The sequence below is a fragment of the Anarrhichthys ocellatus genome, unplaced genomic scaffold (assembly GCF_004355925.1).
Source record: "Anarrhichthys ocellatus isolate YVR2014 unplaced genomic scaffold, GSC_Weel_1.0 scaffold17, whole genome shotgun sequence".
In the NCBI taxonomy this organism is placed as follows: domain Eukaryota; kingdom Metazoa; phylum Chordata; class Actinopteri; order Perciformes; family Anarhichadidae; genus Anarrhichthys; species Anarrhichthys ocellatus.
In genome coordinates this window covers 4,608,942-4,633,953 of record NW_022280047.1, presented here as the reverse complement: position 1 = coordinate 4,633,953, position 25,012 = coordinate 4,608,942, and the positions used below count along the sequence as shown (strand labels likewise).

Sequence of the window (25,012 nt, the reverse complement as noted above, 5' to 3'; positions counted from 1 at the left end):
TTGATTTGATCACAAATAGTGCATGAAATTAAATTGCACAACTAATTTTCAATTTAGAGCACTTTATTCAATAGCAACGCCCACTCTCCCTCTTCAAGCTTCCCCCACAATGTACTTATGCAATAATCTGCTTTTGCATTAATATTTATTACCATCTCTCACACAGAAACACAAGCATGGATACACTGTATACTACCCAGTGTATATACCTGTATGACATTAAGCATTTGATTGTCTAAAGAGTGTTGTGGTTTGTATACTTATGTATGTGTGTGAGAATGCAATGTGTGTGCACAATATTGTTGAATGGACCCTGCTCCTGTCAAGTCAGGCCTCGGCATGGGCAGCAAACCTTGACTCTGAATGTCAGCCAACAGCAGCCGTTTGCCAGAATCAATGATTTTCTCTTTGTTGGACTCCTTCAGGAGTGACATGCAGATGGAGGTCATTACAAGATCAAAATGCTGTTTGGCGGTACCACTGCTACTCCATAAAACCCATACGAGACGTGGGGGTGCACGGTGTTACAATGTTGCAGAAAAGTCTTATTCCTCTCATATCTGCTTTCAGACTTTGAGAAAAGGCTTCATTACATTGACACTGAGTGATTTGATTCGTCCCAGACCGCAGAGCTGGTGTTTGTTTGATCTTCTGACTTCAAAAAGTGAGAACTGAGCATAAACAAAGCTTTTGTCGAGCTGGTCATAGACGTCAGAAGGATATCTGTGGCAGCATTAAGGGAACGACACCCAAGTGAGTGACTGCTACCTGCCATGTTGGCATTGAGTTGTTAAAAGGGCTGTGGCAGTTTGTTGAGCTTGTGTGGACAAATACGCATGCACACGCACACAAACAAGGTAGTTTAAGATGTTAGATTTGTGCTTGTGTGCCTGAGAGAGAGACAGAGAGAGAGGGAGTGAGTGAGTGTATTGAACGGTTCCAACCCCTAAGGAGTCACGTCTAGTGTTAGGAGTCTGCCCTTTCGCTAATTAGCTTGAAACATCTGCCCAGACGTCTGCCAGAGGGAGGTTATAATGGGAGAAGTGGAAACACTCACCGACAGTTGCATGCATGAGAAAAACCTCATAATACACATATTTACATTGCTTTACATAGACAAACGCTGTCACAAATTAAGGCGCAGGCAGACATTTTGTGCATTTTCCATGTTTAGGAAGTTAGTTTTCTTCATAATCTTGTGTAAATATCATCTAGAACCTTAATGAGCGCCAAGGGAAGGGAACAGGGCAAACAGGCAGAGAAGTGGAGAACAGAAAAAACAGCTTGCCAAACCTCTGTCCTTTCTTCTCTCTAATTCCTATCTCCCTCCTTCACTGCTTGTTGTTTGTGTTTGTGCAATGCTCCAGTAGATAGAGACAGAAACAACATGAGAGGACAAGAAAAGATGAATAAGCGCCAGTATTCTAGTGCTTCTCGTTGTTTTGTTTTCAGCTATGTTCCCCAATAAAGTCTGAGGGAGTAGGTAAGAGTAGAGACGAACAAAGATGCTGTCAGAAAAGACGAATTAGGGCCAAAATCTAGTTTTGTATCCCTCTCCATCATTCCCCTCCCTGCCTTACTCCTTGTCTGTGTGTCGCAGCCATGTTTCCTGTTGACAAAGTGTTTCACGGCAGCCGCTGAGGATACAATGATGAAGCTTTATGAAGACTCTGTGGGAGATTAAACCACTATTAGCCACGCTCCGTCAGCTCTCTCCAGCTGTTGCCGTTTGTTTACGGCTAAAAAGTGTTTTATGACACACGGCGCTATAGTCACCTAAACAATTACAGCAAATGATATACGAGTGGCACTGTATTTTTTACACTAAGAGGAAAGGGAGGGGGGTGGAGGAAAGGAGCGGTGGCAGTCAGAGAGAGAAGTGAGCAATTAAAGGGGGGAGAGCGCAGATGAAGGGTTGAGTGGGATTGGCAGCGAGCAAATATGAGTGTTTCTGTGGAAACCAAGGTTAAACCCTCATGTTCAAAAGTAAATGATACAGATGGAGTGATACACCTTGAAATACACTTGTAAAGAGATAGGTGGGTAAAAGATGAGTGGCAAGATAGAGACGTTAGACGAGAACAGAAAGAGTGGATAATAAATGACTAATCAATAAATGTACTATTTGGTTTGAGTTAGCCGAGAAAGAGAACCGGTGAGCTCCACTAAAACTGCTTCCCTACTTTTTTAGGTTCTTAAACCATTTATGTGTTTTACCAATGTTACCTTTAGCTATCCATCAGCCATGTTCTACTTTCTAAATGTTGTGTAGCTTGTGTTCAGTTTTGATGGTCCTGCCCATTTGGGCAGAGAGAGCAAAACTAAATGCAAAAGCACTGATTAAGGAAACGTGATCACCTCCGGGCTGCGCTAGAGAGGGACCTTCCCGTTGTAGTAGTTCAAGAAGCAGCTGTTCTCATGATGTGTATATTTGTTGGTTATAGGAAAAGGCCTCGCCATCTTGCTTGTCAGAGAGAATGATCACTTATGCTCAAGCTTCACACTGGGGTTCAGCCTTGTACATTTCCATAATATTCACACTTCAGTTTCCATGAATTACATTATCCGAGCAAGAAAACATCTTTAAAGGCAACATTAAGGAAGTTCTCCTTCTTTATAACATAAAAAACGAACTGTTGTCTCCTAACTCTTTTCCCTTATTTCTATCAAATCAATGACATCTCTTTTTTCTCTGAATTCTAAATGTGATTGTGTGTTTTGTTGTGTTGCAGGTGGTGGAGACCAACCTGGTGGCCTTCGATTGTCACTGGATCCTGATTAATGAGGTGAGTGTCGAGGCAATGATTTATGGATCCTGTACCTGGTGTGCCTTCAGTTCTCCTTATTGTTTCAATTATCCAAGGAATATTTATGGTTTTAGATCCAGAGCCACTCTAATCTCTGCATTGTTTTAGGTGTTTAAAGGAGAGAGTAGAGTTTATAAAGTTGCTGACTTCTTTTGGTTCAGTAACACACAAAACACACAAAACTTGATGACCGAGGACAGTTTGGTTTATTATAGTGAGCTTCAGCTGCTGTGTCCCCTGGCAAAAACAATACAGTAAAGATTTTATACTTGTTTTAATGCTCACCAGATAGAGCCTCTGTATACAAGCACTAAATTGTCAGAGATGACAAAAGTGACCTTGGAAGAACTCCTTCGGATGAGCATATATCCCGGTTCAAAATCAGTATTGCTACTTAAATATTAAGGCCTTTCTGGATTAACGAGAGCAGACAAGATCTGACAGTCCACAAAGTGCCTCGAAGACTTTCATTTTGCCCATGTTGTCAATCACCGATCACGGTGACTATTGGTCATAAGAGAAAAAATAATTAAACTTTTATATTGGCTCCACTTTTATATTCGTTTTGAATAGGAACTCATCTTTGATCTTGTGTTATGTGAAGTGCCTTTTACAAAACCAGCAGGATCAGCTATATTTGTGTAGCTGATCCTGCTACTAATGCACTGTGTCTTGGTAGCCTTGGGCATTACAGTGAACTGGCAGGACACAGCAGGGGCTCCATGCTGCCTCACATTCATACACACACAAGAGCAAGTGTGCAAACACAACCATGTACACATGCAAAAAAAAACATTTACTGGAGGGGCAATGGCAAACCTTGCTTGGTACAAAACAAGAAAAGATCCTCAGATCCTCAAGTGTACTGTAGTTTCTCTCGCTCCCTGTTCCATTTTCAAGTCATAGCCTGTAATGCTAACGCGTGCTGCAAGGCTCAGCAGTCCTACTACTTGCTCAGTTATGCAAAGGAAGTATTTCTGTTTGAAACCAATGTTAGCATGCATGACATCCATTAAAGCTGCAGGGAGAGCCAATCATTATTTTCTGATGTTCACTTTTCGAGTGTTAGACATGAAGGTTTTTATTTTGTGCTATTTGATATGGATGAGAGGCTGCAGCAACATTGTCACAATCCCCGCAAGTAACTCAGACAACCTCCCGGTATTGTGGTTTTTTTTGCATTTCGTTAAATGCTAATGCATCCAGAGAGTGAGGGGAAAGAACGAGACCCGCCTCTGCACTTTAATGTAGATGGCAGGCTCCTCAGAGGTAAAAAATGTGGATAAATCTGTTCAAAACAACCACTCTGCATTACTTACTGGCTTCATACAAGGACTATTATGCCATTTAAATGTGTCTCCTCCACTAATTTAAATAAATGGCTTACTGTAATATGCAGAGATTTTCTGCTCACTTAAAAAAAAAAAAGAAAAACGATTGTGGTCTTACACTCTCCTGGCAGAGTTGTCTATCATTACTCGACTGCCTGGTAGGATAAAGTCACATTTACGTAGCTGTCTAATAGACTGCTTCGCATCCTGTCAAGCATCTGGTATTGTCTAACACTCTTCAGGCCTCCTGGCAGCAACCGGCTCTTTGCTTAGCTTTCTGGGAGGTCTAACATGTCATTCCGCAGCCTGAGTGTATAGTCTAGCAGCAGGCCGCCTGTAACACTTTGTACCTGCTGCCTTTGAGAAGTCGACGGTGAAATGCAGTCTGGCAGGCCGATGCTCCATCAGTTTGTATGTTTAAGCAATGGCAGAATATCACTGAAATATATTTCCTTACTGTTATTACAGTTATAGATAATAAACAAATATATATATATACAGTATATATAAGTATAAAATGCCAGCAGTTGTGATTAGCACCAAGTCTGCTTCTTTCTTTAATAAGTCAAATGAGACCCTTTCCAAGTCTGTTGGAGAACTAAGGTGATCTTCAGGTAAAGATGTGAAGGGCCCTCATTAGAGCCAGTGTTTGGTTTGTCCACTGTGGGCTACTGTAGAAACATAGCGGTCCAACATTGCAGTCTCCGAGGAAGAGGACTCTCTCAATCTCCCTGTAAAGATATAAGCTGACAAAAACAGAACTCTTAGTACCCCTAACTCCTTTAAAACAGTATGTATGACTTGTGGCTATCATGTGATACAGTCTGGTTATCACTTGTAGTCGTCTCATTGCAAAAAGAGAGTTGTTCGCAACTCACCACTTCTAATTAGGGAACAAAAATATCTGTGGGACCAGTAGAAGCTGGTAGTGTTAATGTTATTATGTGAAATCAATGAGTATAACACTTACAGTCAAAAATGTCCCACCATTCTGACACATAAAATACTTCAGTCCCTTTACATCAAAGAGTTGACAACTCTCATGCTTTTGGCATGATGCTGTCAGGCTCTGTCTCATGCTCTCCTGCTTCTCAACCGAATGTCACGCCACAGTTTAAGATGTCATTTCAAATACAGCGAGACCCGAGTCAGTAAAGTGAGTACGATGAGAGGAGACCAGATTGGGTCATAGGACAGAAGGCTCATTTCTCTTACATCTCTCTGCTCATGCTGTCTGCATACATGCTATGGCACTTTCTGAAAATGTGGACATTGCGGTTGGTGTTCAGATACCTCCACCCACATTTCATTACCCAACATATATATATGCATCAAATGCTGTCTAAGTTGCTAAGTAGAGATATAGGATATGTGTGATAGCTGGTTGAGCTGTTCATGCAAACATGCAAAAAAAAAAACAATACCAATTTAGCCAGACAAAATTAGATAGCTAGTCACTGATATTCAGCCCAACTGCTTTTACCATAATATTTTTGAACAGTCTTTTGCCAAAATAGGAAAAGGGAGATGGAGGCAGAAGACACAACAGATGTGCAAATGTGAAGGAAGGACAAGAGAGAGATGGTGGAACAGAGAGATCCCCTTCACTCAAAAATGTGTTTTCCTTAAAATGTCTGACCTTGAATATACTGACTTGTATCCATGCAAAGTTTGTCTCTGAAGAAGTGTTTTCACATTCCTCCACTGAAGGGTGAGATGTCTGTGCACTTATCTTAATCTTATTCAAAAGTATATCGGGCAAGCTTGATTTGGTACGTGAGAAATTTGAAAGCCAATCGCTGCCTAATACGCATAATCAGACACACACAGACAGAGGAAACAGTCTTCGACACAACACCGGCAAAGAAACCTGAATCCCTCCAGGGTAGAACGGATTGTCAGTACAGAGAGTGAGAGTTGCATTAGCATAGTGAAAGTGTTGACAGAAAACACAGTTGAGTGTGCAGCTGTAGCATGTAAACCAGACCGTGACGCTTCCTTTCACTATATACCAAAAAACCCCACTTTTAATGGGACTCCGTCTTATCCTTTGCCTGTATCTCCTCCATTTGCATCTTTCCATCTAAAATCAAAAATTGCCCTCAAATAATTTAAAGAAAAGCTTTATTCCCCTATTTTGGACTTTACAATGTCGTAATTCTGCTTATCAAGACTTAACTTTAGTCACAGACTGTTCTGATGTAGCACAATATTCCCACCATGGGCTATGTGAAGTCTCGCAGTAGAGTGTTTAAAATGGATGAGCGGCTACAATATTTTGCTTTACGTAAAGTTCTCTAATACTGGTTCTTTGGAGAATGAATATTCTAAAAGTGCTCTCCCTCCCTGTGGTTTATTATGAATGAGGGGGTACTGTATGGTTGTCATAACTCTGCTTTATCTACAGCCAGCAGTCGGACAGCCCCACTGAGGGGGAGTTCACAGTTCATAATTGATCATCCTTCCTCCCCCTATCTCCTCCGTTCTGCTCAGGCCGAGGGGATGAGGATGAGGAGGAGCAGAAATAATAAGGGACGCTCATGGCTTCTCGTTTCTCTGTCTTTCTCTTAAGTTTTGGCGGATACCTCCACTATTGACCTCACCCCTTCTGAAGCTCTTCATGGTCTTGCCATTTTCTCTCATAATATAATTCTTGATCATTTCTATTGCCGTTCACACTCTTTATTTTCTTCATTATTCTCATTCTCTTCAGTCATTTCTGCCTTTTTTTGTCTCTCAAAGGACCAAGCGCATGGTAATGAGATGAGACAAGATTAGGCTTTTCTGTCATTTTGGCTCTTAACATATCAGTGCATGATATGCAAAGCCATGTAACTGAAATTTCGGGGGATTTTCATGCCTTGAATATGATTGAAGGATTATACGGTCTTAGAACAATCTTCAAACCTTTTGGTTAATGAAACCCGACCAAAACCCACTGTACCAACTCCACAAATATACGCTGGTCATTCATTGCTCTTGGAAACATGCTGAAGATACAAAATAAACGTAGTTATAGGCTGCATTTAGCTGCTAAGTTAAAGAACATTCTTATTTACAGCTACAATGCTTGCAGGGGGAGAACGAGTTAACAGTCGTGCACACTCTGTGCACAGCTGGAAGTTGCCCAGTATGACTGCAGCCATCTAAGACTGTCGTTGCTCAGCGGCTCTCCAGCAGCTGTTGGATATTGTGTGTGTCTTGTTAAAGGCAAGTGTGACACTACTCCTATCCAGATGTCCCTGCATGGTCTAGGGATCTGAATCAAAAACTTTTTGATCACAGCTTTGTCAGAGATTTGACATGCCGAAGATTTATTTAGTGTTTTCTACATAGTCATCCATCTCCACTATAATGTACTGTCTCACTGCATGCAGTCATGTTAAGGATTGCCCCTCATTAAAGGTCTTATGGAATAAAACTATTCTGTTTGAGCCAATGGTACAACGATGTTGGGATCACGTGGTATCTCTGTGTCGTCAGGGATCAAGAGTCTTAGAAGTTGAGAAAACAGATAATGGTAAGCAGCCAGCTTCAGTCCGGTACCAACCCCAAGTACTCAGCGACAAAAGGAAGCTTCCTCTGCCTCGTCTCACTGGCACTGGTGTCTCCAACAGGCTGCAGAATACGTGAATATTTATCATGGCAACAAGTGAAAGCTGACATTAGCACATAATCGTCCGAACAACAATAACCCATGAAATTACAAATCCCCATTTTAATTAAAACCAAAATTGCTTCAATCCCCGAGGAGATACATCAGCGTTCGTGACGTTATAGTTCCCTCAAACAATGTATAAGGAAGATGAGCATCAGAGGGGATTAAGAAGTGGGTGGCCGACTGCAAAATAAGTCGGTGTATACCTGCATATACTCTGCACTGAATCACTGCTTAGGTGCCAAGCTAAGCATAACCTAAAACTAGCTAGCCATATCCTAAGATTACCATAGTTTATGTTATATTAATCTAGAAACACCATCGCACAAAGTAACCTATAGCTAAAGGTAGTTTATAGTCTGTCTGAGTCTCCCTCCACCATAACTGTTGAACCGTCAACCATTCGTTGTGAAGTGAATGCAACAGAACGGGGGAGGGAGAGTGCCACGTCTATTGGCTGAATGTGGGGAAGAAATGGTGACAAAGAAGACATTTAGGGGCTGTTGTGGAAACTTGCCAGAAGTTGAGGAGAGAGAAGAGGCCAAATGAAACAAAATGATTTTTCCAGATTTGTTTGTTTTTCACAACTTTGAACCTTTTGATATGCGCAAAACAAAGGGATTTGGTGTTCTCAGAGCAAAGGGGAGAACAGGTAGGAGCTGCAAGGGTGAAATGAGGAGTAGGAGGAGCAGAAAGGGTTGAAGAATAAAGAAAACCATCTTTTTTTTGCAGATACAGTAAAAAGAGATAGGGAATTATTTGGTGTCTCCAGGGGAGACGTATAGAGAGGGAGGGGTTGAGGGGAGAAAGGGCAGAGAACAAAGTACAGGGGTCAGAGAAGAAGTGCCGAGAACAATTGAGGATGAGGGATGTGTTTTTGCTTTTGACTCTCATCTTCAAGTAAAACACTAAAGACGAGGATTTGGTGCCCTCAGGGAACTAGAGAAGGAGAGAGAGGGGTGATGGGTTGAGGTTGATGGGGGTGCCTGCAGACCAAAACTCCAAGTTTATGGAGTAAACAACTCATGAGTCACTCTATATATGAGCCGCGGGGCGTTTTGGGGGTTACAACTTACCCACAGTTTCTGGTTACATGTAGTTGGACTTGGTGCACAGAATAGGGGGCCACTAAAGCATCCTCAGGACTCAATGATGTTGTAACCGATTGTTCAGCTGGAAAGGGCTTTTGATTGATGAGAGTAATAATAATAATTAATGCTACCTTTGCTCAACTGAATATGAAAACTAGGCAGATATGATTTGTGTTCGTGATGGATTTTCTCAACCAGTAAATAAGTCAATCAGCCGTAATTATTCCATGCTTGGTAAAATAAAATTATTTGGTTTAGGTTTACTTGCACCACACCAAACTAAACCAGAGAGTTCACATGTTACATATTTTTGATCTCATTTTAATATTGTGATTGAGGAAGCCCATGAACGGTTGACAGTAAGTGGCTAAAGGGAGTTATGGGAGAAATGAAACATGAAAATAGAGCAGTCTTATAATAGGAGATGAGTGTCAGCTCTGCGTCAGTAAATCTGTGTGTGTGTGTGTGTTGATGTAGCTGTGGCACATGTGATTCGATATGTGTGGTCATGTCAGTACGCGTGTGTACGTATGCATGTCACATTTATTTACGCTCAGCCGTTAAAAGGCTAACAGCTTTGAGAGCACGCCACCACTGGAAGTCACACTGGGTGAAGTCTGTTAAGTTCGTCCCCAGAGAGACAGAGACGAAGAGGCAAACAGAACGTGACAAAGGAAGAAAGATGCACAAACGCCCGTTGAGAGGACGAATCTCATAATGATCTTTTCCTTTAAGGTTTCAGCGTGTGTGTGTGTGTGTGTGTATTTTCCTGTGCATCTATGTTTGTTTGAGTTTGGTCCTTTGAATGGGGCACTCTGGATAATTCTTGCTGGCTGATGTTTCTTTGCATGCCCTTGAGTGCCCGCTATGAATCTTAATTCTCTTTTGGCCCACAGATCTGCCTTTTTAGCAATTTTCAGCATTTTCTCTCTGTCCTGCATCGTTTTTTGTTGGCTTTGTAATGCAGTTCCCTTCAGGGTTTTATGTAAGCAACTGTTTGGGATTTTTGCCACGTCTTACCCCCAAAAGCCAGCAAATACACCCCTTACTTGAACTGTTGAGAAAGTGCATACTTCAGAGCTCAAGGCTACACGGTTAACCTGTTACATTATTTCTGTTCTTCTTCAAGGCATAAATACCCCCTTTCTTCTGCTTTTATCTTTTTTTTTAATAATTAAAATCCATTGTAGATTCAGAACCTTCGGTTTACTCACTGTATTTCAAGAACATGTCATTAAATTTGACAGCAGAGGCAAAAAAGTGTCAGCGGGCTCCTTTGAGTCTCAAATCTCACATAATTCCAAATATTTGAAACGGCATCAATACGATTTCAGTAATAAATGCATATGTTTGCCTACAGAGCGAGAGCCATATTTCAGCATAATTAATGCAAATGAGTGCAGCTATACCAATGAAGCCTGTATAATACCACCTCTAATCACCATTGATCACATCCCATGAGGACTCACTAGCCTTAATGAACGTTAATTACATTCAAATGAAATCCATTGAGATTAGTCAATGAACCGGTGGTACCTATAACATTACCTCTCACTACTATAAAGTGTGTGTGTGTGTGTGTGTGTGATGGCTTATTTTTGTCAAGCAGGCTGCCATGCGCAAATGAAAGGGAATCAAAAGGGTTCGGCGTAATCAGAGGGATCCCCTGAAAACATATGCACACATACACACAGATTTTACACATAAACTGGCTCGTGCACGCAAGACGCGCTCGAGCACACACAAACACAGATAACTCACCGCACACATACACAAAGACTGCACAGGCTGTCTCGGTTGGTGGCAGCGTTACCTCCACCAGGGACGATAAACGTCAGCTCTCATCGTGTCACCACATGACCCCGTGCACTCGCTGAGGATGAATGGAGATCCGTGGATGGAGGGGAGGGAGAGAGATTGTGTCCTAGGGCTAAAATTAGCAATGATTCCTCCCCCAAGGTTTCGCAAGGACATGCAGAGTACGTGCAAACACACATGCATGCACACAACACGCACACACAAACACATGCTTTTACTCCCCTCTTTCACATCTTTTTTCGCAGACGACGTTGACGATGGTTTTTCTCGGCTCAGTGTGGTGATAATGGGAAAAGTAGAGCATATAAAACAACACCTAAACCACTTGAAATATGTGTTATGAGGACGGGTTAGAAGCATCTCATTTTACAGGGACTTTTATGGAGTGGTGTCTAAGCAAGTTATTTTTTTTGTTGTTACTGTTTTTTGTATATTTCTTGTGAAAAATGTTGGCTGTAGGTCTCCTGCAACAACTAGTGACGTGATGGAGTTGTTGATATTGATTTTTCTCTTCCCCCTCTCGCTCCTTTTCTGAACCCTCATCATCCCCCCTCCGATCCCCACCTCCACCCTCCTCCTCCTCTTTCCACCCTCTCAGGAGATCTCAGACTACGACTTGCAGGAGTTAGTCATGAAGTCGATCGGTCGGTTGACGGTGGTGCGCCAGACGTTCCCCATGCCCCAGAACACAACTCAGCGCTGTGTCAAACACAACCACAGGATTAACACTTCCCTGTGTGACCCTAAAAACCCCAAGTCTCATCAGTTGGAGGTGAGTTGGTTTGGTTTGTTGCTTTGTCTGTAAGGCAGGTCAGTGATTTTCAACAAATCAAATAAGCATACTGGTTTCATGCTTTGTGTCTATTATGTGTGTATTTAGCAGCTAATAAGATGTTATTTTTGAAAAGTAGGCTATGCTAGAAGTATGGTTGAAGAAAGCTGAGTTGAAATATTTGCATGATGCTCTGGAAAAAAACAACAAATGTCTTTCACTCTCTGTATCTCAGATCCACGTATGGTCCAGTTCACATTGTCTGTCTCTGCAGATGACCTTGCTCCAAAAATGTTTACTTAACTATTCTAGTGTGTCAGCATTCTAATTCACTTTAAATATGTCACTAAAAGGTTGGCTGTGAATGTGTATACAGTGAGCTGGAACGCTGCTCACATGTTACAATAAAAGCTTCAGTCATTAAAATCAATGATCGCCAAATAGCCACAGCTGCAGTAGGGAGTCTTTTCTTCTCCTCAAAGTGGAGAGGGCTGTCCAGCGGGGATACAGTCAATTGATCGCCAACTGCATTATTGGGCAACTTTGCCCCCAATAAAAAGCAGTGCTGTAGTCAGCATAGCACAGTGTAATAGACTTAAGGAGAACAAAATAGAGCTTGATTTTTTTGGTGGTATCACTTACACAAACAAGCACAAATCCATCATATAGTTAGGAAAATATCCAAACAATTTATTATCATTTTCATGGTTTCAGAACTGACTGTCAGCCATTTTGGAGGCTCATTTGGATGCAGTGACTAAACAATCTTTATATGAGCCCGAGCTGATTGCTCCATCCTATCCTGTAACATGCATTAGCCGAATTGGTGTTGAATCATGCGACACAAAACCTTGACATTCAGTGACAAAAAAGACAACACTTAATTGTGGCTCAGTGTGTGTGTAATACATATGTCTCTGAGTTACATGCTGTACAGTACATGCACACATCTCCTGAAATACTCTCAAATGTTTGTTTACACACTGCTCACTGGGTTCTGCTAAATATTTCAAAAGTCAAACAAGTAATGTATTTAAACGCCGCTCTGGAACTCCATGTTGTCTTTCTAAAACTGCTCCCTGTGTTGTTGTTTGACATGTCTCCTGTTCCAAAAAGCTTCCCAGTACACGGGGCTTGCTGATTTGACATTGTTAATGTGTTTTTTTTACCTGGAACAATAATCATTTTTGAAAAATCTGGCTCACACTCGTATATGTGTTTCACTCAGACCACACTATCTGACAAACACGATGACAGGTTTTTTTTTCCCCCTCCGGTTTCACATTTTCTTTACTTCACTAACACGTCCCCCAGGGTGGCAATATGTATGTCATTATTACCCCTTTTTTTGTGTGTATGTGAGTCATCAAGCTGCCATCAAAGAGAGCGGAGAAAAGGGAACACAATCGTATTTATGTGTCAAGACAAAAAAAAAAAATATGAAATTGAATTAATGTGCTGTTGATTTATGTGGATGCATAAGGCCCTGGGGGAAGCATTTGATGAAAGTTGGAAAAACATTGAAAACTGAAACGTAGCCTTAATGTTGTTGTGGCTATCTCCCTTTCAAACCAAAGACAGCGCCGTTCTAGGCTTTCTGCCACTGTAATCAATGAATTGATGTGTTTTTTTTAATCAAATAAAACACATTTAAGGAATAAAATAAACAAAGAAAATGCCCGAAAGGTGAAAAAACAGCTTAATACATAAAGTGAAAGTTGATTAAAGCCTAGACTTGGTTTGAGGCTTGCCATACATGATAAGACATTGTTAACTCCTGGAGGCCCTGAAGCATTGAATAATGCATGTAAATATTGCTTGCCTTGTGTGTCCTAATATGAATCAAGTGCTTCTCAAGTGTGTTTTTGGTAGAGTCCTGTATTTGTTCATCCTACTGTGGAGGACCAAGAGTGTGCATGCATCCACCTATGTGTGTGCACGTGAGTGTAACACATTTCCGTCAAGGACGATGTGTTGTTGAGAGCGAGAGTAAAAACATTGTCCATGCACAGTGAAAACACCCTGTACACATGTTCAGTTTGACATCCTGTGTGTGTGTGTGTGTGTGGGTGAGCGTGTGGGTGAGCGAGTGGGTGGGTGGGTGGGTGGGCGTTTAAATTTGAGAGGGAGAGGAAACGAGGGATGGGAGAGAAAGAGAGACAGAGGAAGCGGATCAGCTCAGCGGTCAGAGAGTGGCCCAGAAGCCCAATTTCACACTGCACTGAAGCACATCAACTCAGGCTGACCACACACACACACACATTTGGAGTGCAGAACCCACTGATCATTGAAGTTCCCCATAGAGCAGTAGATTTTCACTTTAATTTCGAGAGAAAACGCAATATGCACACAGAGAGAGTGGGACAGAACGATAGATGGACAAAGATAGTAAGCAAAAGACTACGACAAAACTGTGAGAGCAGGAATACTTCAATAAAAAAGTGAGAGAAAAGTTAGATGTAAGATCAACTTGACACTATATGGGTTTTCTGTCTGCCAGTTAACTATTCGACAAGTAACAAGGAGCATATATTTTGTCATCTTATCATCTCTCATATAAATTCTTCAAACAATGGAAAACTTTGCCATGACCACGTTCCCACTTGGTTCCCTCACTTTTAAGAATAGCATGCTGGAAGCAGAGTGATAGACTTGAACAAGCAAAACACTGCTCAGACAGAGTTGAGTGTGCTGTACGTGCACTGAATTAATCTTTTAGCCTGGAATTTAATTCAAACATTTCAGTCTACATCTCTATTAAAAATGTCCAAAAAAGTTTTAAATTCTTAAAGTTACTACAAGAAACCTTGATCTGGTTATGAAACAGTCTGTATTTAATACTGATGCCTCTTTATGACCTACATAAGTCAGCGAGACCATCAGCAAGATGGCTATTTCTATGTAAGTATTCTTACATAGAAATAGCCAGTCATCTTGCCACTTCCGCTTTTGTCCAAAGAGAACACCAACACAACCTGAAGGAGAAAGAGCCCTGGGAGCTAATAGTATCCGCTGATTTATGATGTATTGCATTTTGGTTCCATGGTTGCTGGGAGTTATTTGCAAAAGGCGATGTCTTGATTAGAATAGTGGGTAAGTGGATAGCAGGGCCGACCTTCAATCAGAAGATCGGTGGTACGACCCCTGACTCTGGCTCTGCTAGTCGCATGTCGATGTGTCCTTGAGCAAGACACTTAACCCCAAAATTGCTCCCGTAGCTGTGCCTACGGTGTGATAGAACCTGAAATGTAAGTCGCTTTGGATAAAAGCGTCGGCTAAATGACTGTAATGTGAATTATGTTTACATGGATTTAATCTCGCGACCGTACAGACAACACTGAAATGTGTTTTTAGCCTTTTATACACTGTTTCACATCTGCATGCTAGATTACCGTTTCCTGTAACCTGCACTGGATGAAAAAAAAAGTTGACTGACCAAGGGCTAAAGTGACTTTTAGGGTTCATAACAGGGTGTTTCATACTTTGATCTTGACCTTACTCCAATTGAGAGATATTACATTCAACAGAATTTGTCCTGAAGGGACAGGCTGTCAGTGTTGGCAGCTTTGCGATTTTCTCGCTAGATTTAGCAACTATTGGAGCGAGTGCTGCTAGCTATTTTCATTGGAAAAGGGTTGGCAACACTGGGCTGGGTTTGATCATTTTTTTTTCAAATCTGGCGTGCTCTTGCTAGTTTCTCAACATTATTAACCCTAGCTTTAATGTGAGTTGATGCGTATCACCTCCATGTCTAATTGTGTGTGTGTGCGTGCGTGCATAGAATCATGCGTTTGTTATTTTCTCATCAACACAGAGACAGGAGGCTCTGTAAATCACATAACGATAGATCACACACTGAATAAGCTCCACTCCGTATCCTCCCCCACCCCTCTCCATCTTATTCCGTGGTGCCAAGAATCTGTCAATACATTTTAATTAATGTCATCCTTAAAGCTTTTCTTCTATGTGAGTGTGTGTTTGTAGGTGTGAGCACAAATGGGCAGATTTGCACTGAAAGAGAGCTGTGTTTTTTAGGTGAAATGATGCACTACAGGTACAGGAAACATACCGACAGGTAGATAGAGAACATGCAATATTTTTTGATCAAAGTGATGAAGGATATGAATGCAAGTAAATCATTTATCTTTCAATGGTGTTAGGACGATTTCAAACTACTAATATCTGCAGAAGTCCATCTTTCCCAGCTGCATAACCAAAGGAGAAACACAAACTAAACTGAAGCACATGCTAGCATGACATTGGTCATTTGGACCTCATAGTAGACTCCCCCATGAAGCATCTTCAGCAAAAGTAAAATGTCTGCATTTATCGTATTGTCTTACTTTCTTTCTTTTGTGTGCCTTCTGTCATTTATTCCTCTGTAGATCAGCAATCGCTATATTTATGACACTGTGTTGCTGCTGGCCAACACCTTCCACAGAAAGCTGGAGGATAGGAAGTGGCACAGCATGGCCAGTCTGAACTGCATCAGGAAGAACTCCAAACCGTGGCAGGGAGGCAAGAGCATGCTGGATACTGTCAAAAAGGTATGGCGATGCAGAAGGAAGCACACACACTTTTCCCCTCAAGTCATGTAGGAAGGCATTCAACTTCAGTATGTATGCAAGAATGCATACTTAGTGTCTCTGGTACACACACCTGAAGGCACAACCCACACACACACGCGCACACACACACACATGCTGGCACAGAGGTAAAGGCCTGTTCCAAGAGGAATACTTCCTGAGTTCTGGATAACTTTGCATGGGTGCATGGACACATGTGGAGACACACGCACACACACACACACACATACACCCTTGAGTGTTGCAATAGTCTTAGAAAACATCCTGAAAAGGTAACGGTTGTGCTCATGTGTCAACATTTTGTCTGTGACATATTTCCCTACATAGTCAGCCTTCTTTAACTGGAGATTGTTGTGGACAGTATTAAAACCCAGTAACTGCCCCAATTTTACCATGAACAGAGATTCACAGGCATGGAGTGAACATGTATGAATGACTGGAGCACTGGGAAATCTCTCTCTCGATCATGTTCCATAATAACCTTAGATTGACGAAAATCAACTTAGATAGCTCAGATACTGCGTTGCGAAACATTATATATCATTTTTAAACAAAAACGTAATCAGACCAAGACATTGCTTAACCAGCATACACTGTGTACAGAAATATGCGACAATGAGTCATTTTAAAAAGTAAAAGACACAGTATAAGCGTTCAGTGCAATCTGATTTACACTATACAACTGATAGTTGTATAAACCATTTCCTGATTTGTATCGGTCGTTGATATCTCAATGACCCAAAGTAATCAGACTCTAACCTCAGTTTGTGGACCGTCTGTCTGTTTCATCAGCCTCCTGCGGTCCTCTACCGCTGTGTGATGCTTGTAGGTGAGTGAGTGCCAGTTTGAAAATGGCCTAAAAAGTCTTTACCCACAGAGAACATTGCAGCTGAGTCCTGATTACTACAGTTGAAAGAGCAAAAGCTTATGCTCATCCCCTAATACAAAAAATTAAATCATTCAGGGTGCATGTATTTGCATTTCAAGACATTGTGCTCATTACATGGTATTTTGGAGACACTCTTGAAACATCAAGCTGCAGTCACTTTTAAATTCATTGTCATTGGTATAGCTAAAATCCCCTCCAGGGATGGACAATGAGGCTTTCAATAAGTCGAGCATTTTTGTATTGGTATCACAATAAACTGAAAGTTTCCAAGTTCCTGTCTAAGCTCCAGAGACTTCATGACCCAGGTGCTCATGAATTCAAATGAGCGCATACCTTATAGGAAGCACATGCATCAATAATCAAGTTTTACTCAGTTCCTGAATAGTTGACTTTTGGAAGATAAAGGATTTCATCCCGGAGCTGTGATTTTATGAATCTCTGTATTTCACCTTGAGTTCAGGCTTTGGCAACACTTTCATCACTGTTAAATCCAATTGGATCAATGCCCTCTGTTTTGATATCAATAAAAAACTACTCCAGGGATGGCAGTTTGACTGAATGATGAAGCCAAGTGAAATGCAAATTTAGGATTAGTGTCAGACAATAATAATTGCGACGCAATGGCTTTCATATCTATCTCTGCATTTCACCTTGAGATCAGGCTGGGGTTTGGCAACACTTTCATCAGCAGCCCCGGCTGTTAAAAACCAACCCCGATGGCTGTCTCAACAGAGCTGTGTTAAAGAGCCCTGAGCAGTAATAGAGTTAAGTTCAGCAGCCTGGCATCAGTTCCATTTTACATTGTATCAGCAGTGTGCTTTACTCACTCTTGTGCGTGCCTGTGTGTTTAATCAGCGTTTTGGTATTTGGGGCCATTATGGTAATGATCAATACTAATTTGCAGCTGTTGATGAGGAGCTCTATTGATGTTGTTGTTGGGGGCTCATTGACAAATTCAGTAGGTGGAAAATACAGCAGGTGAAACTGCATTTACACTGATCCCCAAGGTCTCAAGTGTGTGCTGTGTTTGAGCTGTTTGTAGACTACATACATACGTATACATCAGTGGCGGGTCGTGTATTTTATACCTGGGCCTTCAGTGCTGTCCTACTACAGTTGAACCACCTCCTAATAACCTCATTATGACGCCACAGCTACAGGTTATTATTTCTTTCTAGGGGTGTAACAATACACGTATTCGTATTAAACCGTTCGGTACGAGGCTTACGGTTCGGTACGCATTACGAATCAAACAATACGTTTGAATAATACTATTGCATTTGGAAAATGCAGAAGCTTAAATTGTGGGAAATATGATGTTCTCTCGGTGGAGCCACTGCGCTCAACATGGCAACCCACCCGACGTCTCAGACAACGTGCTGTCTGACACTCCCACCACGGAAGAACAACAACAACTAAACTAGCTTAGCAGGAAAACCAACAGCAGCGCACACGCTACAAACTCTCCCCGCAGCGTTTAGTTAGCTGTTCCCTACTGATTCAAACAGGGCTAAAGCAATCACCACGGCCCATTTTGGCCCAGACCATAATTCCTGCTTTGTTAAAGAAAACAAAAGCCCAAACAGAGAATCAAATGTCCGAAGTACCCGCTGCTGCTCTGACAACTGACGTCCACTGTATTGTATTGAACCGAACGGAGAACTTTGTGAACAGTTACACCCCTATTTGTTTCGTGTAAAAATGAAGCTTAACTCCCACAAATACAGTAACTGCAGAGTGCGGATACATGTATACGCGCATGATGGGTGCTGCATCATTAACGGACAATGCATATAGTCAAAATCAAATCAGCAAAACTGCACGCTAAAACACGCATTCCACCACACACTGAAGAGCACGGGCCATTCAAATATTATTCACATCTGAGGGAACAATATTAACCATATATGGTGCCCAACATGTCAAACTAAAAATCTGATTGGTTGAAGACTATGACAATCAACAATATTGTCCCCATTTACTTAAACTGCAAAGGGTTTCCAGCAGGCCTCGGGCCTCTCTTCTTACCTAGAGACAGCATAGGGGCGAAATCTGATTGGATAAAAGCTCTCCTTAAAACAAGCTGTGCTGGAAGCAGAGCAACAGAGGAAGACAGTACCTATGCAATGAGAAAATAAGCTAATGGGAAAAATAATTAGAATACATGTGGTGTATTTATGACAAATTATTAAATTATAAAATAGCTATAACTTTGTGATTAAGTCAAGGCCAGCAGAGAAGGCTTTGCTGGCCCTGACGGCCCACCACTGGTATACATACATACCCGTTATTGATCACTTTTAAACAAGCCAAGATCTCCAGCCAGAGCCCATGAGGCTGATTCAAAGTCCCAGCTCAGGATGAGATTAGATATACTTTATTGTCCCTGCGGGGAACTCTTTTATATTCATTATTGCTTGTTGTTATCAAACAGACTTGTCCACTTTAATCTTATTTTTGAGAAACTGTGAAACATCAAAAAACACCTTCTTCCTTATTTATTTCTCTAATTTGTATTCAGCCTCATGAGCCCAGTGGCATGTTCTTTGAATCAGGTGCAATTAAATGAAAGACAATTTGTGAATGTAATTTCAATACTGAGCTGCCAACATTAACATTAACATGAACAGTACCCGAGCCCCCTGCCCAGTTTAAAGGAGGCATATAAACATGCGTTATTGGGGGGGGGGGGGGGGGGGGGGGGGGGGGGGTTCTGTGTGTGTGATAGACCCAGGGAAAGAAAATAATGAAACATAGTGCTATGTCAATGTAGACTAATATACCAAATGGCACATTAACATCATTTATGTATCATATATTCTATACTCATCAAGAAGATACTGATGCACCCCTCCCCCCCCCCCTTCATGTATACTCACATAATGTACACATACAAAAATACATCCACATGCGTGTTTAGGGACGTAACACAGAGATGCACCCACACAAATATTCCTGAATAAATATAATGATTTTGGAAGTGTTACACATACAAGGTTATGGTGCAAGTTTAAAAGTAAAAAATGAAAAGGTGGAATTACATGAGATATGTGGTGTTGGCTATCTATGCAAGTGTCCATGTGATTTGACATGAACACACTATGCAAGTGTATATTTTTGCCTGTATTTTTACACACACACACACACATACATACACACACGCAGAGCATGAATCATATGAAGGAGTATAACACCTCACCTTCCCTGAGGCACAGTTTCACTTTCCGTGACAGGTCACAATAGCGGGGAGGCAGAGCAAAGGTTGGGGACTGACACTGTGTGTGTGTGTGTGTGTTTGTGTGTGTTTCTCTATGTGTGTGTAAGCTTGTGAGTATTTTCTACCTCTCCACATAAGACAAGATTGCACGCCTCCAGTGCAAAGTCCAACCACACTTTTATTCCATCAGCCTGGTGCTTATTACACACACCTCTGCGTGATGTCGACTGCTCAATTTGGCAACGTATCTTAAGTGGGATTTTCCACAAGCAAATAGCATGCACCCGTACACACATACAACATCTCACACATTTTAGTTTATTACAGCAACCAGAACATTTACCTATTCTATACATTTACCTACTCATGAGATGTAATCATTTGATTACAGACAGGCAGAAGATTCATGTCTCTGCTTCACTCCGAACAGTTCTCATATCTGAACTTTAGCAAGGATAAAAAAACATAATTTATGATCAAATTTCCCAGGCAGAATTATTGATGAGGTCTATTATAGCCAAAAGAATATTGCACCATTGATGAGAACTGACATGATTATAGTGATTAAGATCATGATGAAAGTAACGACTCTGATGAACACAATTACTACAGTAACAGTGAAAATAAATACACAGTCAAATAAAAACATTCTGTCTTGTCTCCACAGTTCGGAGTGAGCGGCCTCACCAGTTTCCTGGAGTTCAATAACAACGGCTCTAACCCCAACATCTTCTTTGAAATCCTGGGAACAAATTATGGGGAGGACAGGGGCCGAGGAGTCAGTAGGGTAAGTAGTTCAAACAGAACCCCTGTGTGTGGAGTACTACTGAGGGTGAAGGCGGAGTCATTTCTGCTCTAACGTGTGGAGTGGATTTGCATAATTCCTAGATTTGCCAGGGAGTTTCCCTGCACCTGCTTGCTACGTTATTTTCATCTCGTATATATATATATATATACAGCCATTTATTTGCTTGTAGCTGTCACCCCTGTGTAGCAGAGTACAGCTACCTTTCTGTATTTACTTATGGATGTTTCGAAACTTTTTTATAATTGTGGCAGGGCTCCACACCAACTTTTAAAAGTGGACGGCATCGGTTTATTGTTGGCAAAACGGAAATTTTAGTCACATCATGTTTTGAGTGATAAAGGAAATCGTTAAGGTGCCCACTAGTTGTCCAGTGCTTGTCTAGCCTCGTGGTTTCTGTAGGACAGTGTTTTTCGACCTATTCTGAGCCGCGGCACATTCTTTACATTAAAAAGAAAATGTAATGACAAGTCTCTCAATTTGTTGATCCTTACTAGGCTTTTCATCTGGGTTAGAATGTTGTCCAGGGCCCAGTTGAGAGTTTGCATTGTCTGCAGTCTCGTCACCGCAACCTCTCCCGCGCGTCATTTCATTCTACTGTTTTAAATTAACAAGGTCATTATTACGCTACCTACAGCCACCTGCTTGCACGGAGGAGTATTTATTACTTAGCCAGCAACTATATTGCAGGCTCAGATGCTCAACAGTGGCAAATTATTTGCATCAATTATTTATATCTTGTACATGCTTTGCAGGATAGGTTTTCGTCTAGCTTAAGGATGACAACCATTAACAGTTGCTTTGCCCATTAAGACTTCACAAATGTCCTTTTTCCTTTTATTTTCAGGTGCATCTGGTTCTTTGTCAGTTGAATCAATTTGCACGTTCATCTGTGATCGTGACGGGTTAATTGAACTCTTCATCACGAAGCTTAATTTGCTCCGTAGGGATGAAAATATTTAACCATTAACTGACAATAAGAATTTTGACCGATGAATGCTTTCAGTTCAACGGTTAAAAGAAATGTTAAAATGAATAATTGCACCTACACTGCAGCTGGCAGTAAACGATGGATTCAACCTGTTTGTGCATCAGGTTAATGTTGCAGCTGGGCAGCATTTCAGGCACTTCAGCACCCCTGCATGGAAGGCACTAATCTCGTCAATTAACTATTAATGATTGGTATACGCACCAACGCACGTGCAGCAATGTCACGTGCAGTATTGTCTGGATATGACAATGTTAAAATATCACTAATGCAACAAATATTAAACATTTATTTATTTTGGGATGCACGTTTTGCTGTTTTTCTCAAAATGGTTGCCAATTGCCACCTGGCAACCCTTACTGTCGAGGCCTGTGCGGTGTAACTAATGCAAAGAAGCATTTAAAGCGACTTTACATGTGTATACCTTTGAATTCACAGTGTTCCTGTTATTGTTATGGATGCAGCATAAGCCCAGCAGCTCACCTCTCCCTCATTAAAGCCCGGTGTTAATCCGATTAATTAGAAGCATTTTCAAGTGATATGTGGTAATGACACATGCATTATGAATTTTAACTGGCCTCCTGAGAGACACCCCTTCCTCGAGTCACAGGCACACACACACACACACACACACACACACACACACCTGTGTGCAGAACCCACTGGTTTTGAAGCTCCTCATAGAGCAGTAGATATTCGCCTTCATTTTCAGAGAAAAAGCAATAGGCACAGAGAGAGAGGGACAGAATGATAGATGGACAAAGATAGCAAGTGGAAGACTATGAAAAAATTGTGACAGCAGAGATACTTCGATAAAAAAGTGAGAGAAAAGTTAGATGTAAGATCAACTTGACACTATATGGGTTTTTTTTGTTCTGTTGGTCTGTCTGTAAGTTAATTATTCGACAACTAATAAGGAGCATATCTTTTTTCATCTTATCATCATATACATTTTTCCAACAATGGCATAACATATGACACAGATTATGACACACTCCTACTAAACGTATGTTTGGACAAGCATACTTCTGAAATATGTCAGTATATTTTTTATGAAGGAAAGTATAAACAGTTTTAGTTTTTTTCACATTCCTGATGCACTGCAATCGGAAAAGGCCCTACAGACATCACTGACTAGTGGATTATACATTCGTATGAAAACAGTAAGGTAAACATATGAGACCAAGACTTGCAAGGTACTCCTTAATCCCTCATACAATTCCATTGGACCAAGAGACATTACATACACACACACAAAACCACACACACAGGGTCTGTCATCCATACCGGAGGGATCTCTTTACAGATAACAGTTGAGATAGAGAGCTGTGATATTGGATAATGTGGTGAGACACTAACATAGCATGCCATCACAGACAAAATTAATCTTTAAAGCACAGCATAATTACATTCAGGCACAATTCCCTAATCAGAGAGCATAATTACTTCTGAGAGAATTAAGGCCCTTGTTATACAGTATTCCTGCCACAGTCTCCCTTAATACTCTTAACGTTTGTTGGTCCGCCATTGTGTTTCAATTAAATTCATACATGGAATCAAATGACTAAGGAGAGGCGAATATTCCTCTCAGAGTGCCTGCATATTAACTTTATCTTGTAGCTGAACCGTGCCTTTCTAGATGATATAGCCTCCTAAAATGGTGTTCATACAGAGCATCTGACCTGCAATAAAAGCATGGCAGATATACGTCAGGCCGGAGAAAAGGTTAGTGGAAATGGCTCATACATACAACTCCACCTCCATGAAGAAAAGCCAACACAAAATCCTGCCTCCGCCAGTGTGTTTATGTGGAAGGAAAAGATAAAAGGAAATTAAGACCCTGGGATGGCAGTAGAAAAACAAATCTCATGCTGTTCAAGCTTTCCATTATCTGTGTTCACTTAAACTGCTATGTATAAGAATTATTTCTTCTATTCCCGTCTGAAGAGACAGAGAGAGGCTGAAAGTGAATAAAGTTCTCAATGTCAATTGATTAAAGCAACCCGGTCTCTCTCACCCCGGGTTAACAGCTTCCCCTTGTGTAACGATGGCATCAGTGACAACACTTTCCCGGGTTAATTATACTGTAGGAATCACCACTGTCAAGGTGATTGGCTTGCATTATAATGCCTTCAAATATTATCGTCCAATATGCTTCCACTCTTCATACCATGCCAATCATTTGACATGATGAAAAAAACTAAAGTGACTATTATTTTTGAAAAAATAATTGACCTTGGTGTGTTTGTTTGGCTCATAGCAGATTTTGTCTCAGTCAGAACGAATAAAAGCAAAAATTGCAGTTGGACCAGTGTAAACTAAGCCAGTGAATAATATTCTCACTCAGGGGTTACCTGTACATATCTGTCAACATCCTGAATAGATGATAACATATTAGTTAAGCCTGGTGTATCACAGAAAAGTTGATTAAAACTCGTTTGATTCAGCTTGAAGTCACGGCAACATTAAATGATGAGCAGCAGCAATAACTTTAATTTAATAAAATGGTTGGAATCTGAAGATGGTGGTGACGTATTTAACCACCGGACAGGGAAGCTGTCAGAGACAATTACATTTCTCAATTCAGTTTGACATTTTAGAAAGGTATTGATGGCGGAGTAACATCAGCCATCACAAGAAAGGACACGCACCAGTGTTTTTTTCACCATTTGTACAGGCAAAGTTTCACAGAGAAGGGGTAATCGTTTAGCAGCTACCGTATTAACATTGTCATTTATTTCCTTGAAGGAATTCTCTTGGATGTATCCAATAATTGAAGTGCTCTGTTCGGTGTTACAACATTTTAACGTTATCATGTATTTAACGTTCCCTATGGTCACATGTTAGAAGTCTAATCTGCTAAATATTTCATCCTTAGCATTTGCAAACCTTCCACAGTGCAACCTTCATTCTATTATTTAGCCTTTACCCTGTAGTAATTTTGCTTCTTAATAGTTGGGGACATGAACTTCCCTAGAAGAAGCATGTCCAATGCTTGAACCAAATTAAATAAACATTGGTTGTTTTTTCTGAATAAATGATAGTGCTCT

The 25,012-nt window shown here is 41.1% G+C and overlaps 1 protein-coding gene across 3 annotated transcripts in view; it reads left to right on the top strand.

Moving 5' to 3' along the window:
* grid2 (glutamate receptor, ionotropic, delta 2) overlaps window positions 1-25,012 on the top strand; it is a 438,522-nt gene that overhangs the window by 289,432 nt on the left and 124,078 nt on the right. For all 3 annotated transcript variants that reach the window (XR_004213070.1, XM_031856266.1, XM_031856267.1), the window contains exons 5-8: window positions 2,733-2,786; window positions 11,304-11,477; window positions 15,863-16,024; window positions 20,837-20,956. Coding sequence is in view for 2 of the 3 variants with exons in the window: in XM_031856266.1 (XP_031712126.1) it covers window positions 2,733-2,786; window positions 11,304-11,477; window positions 15,863-16,024; window positions 20,837-20,956 (510 nt within the window). In the remaining variant the exon portion in view is untranslated. The remainder of the gene's footprint in view (window positions 1-2,732; window positions 2,787-11,303; window positions 11,478-15,862; window positions 16,025-20,836; window positions 20,957-25,012) is intronic.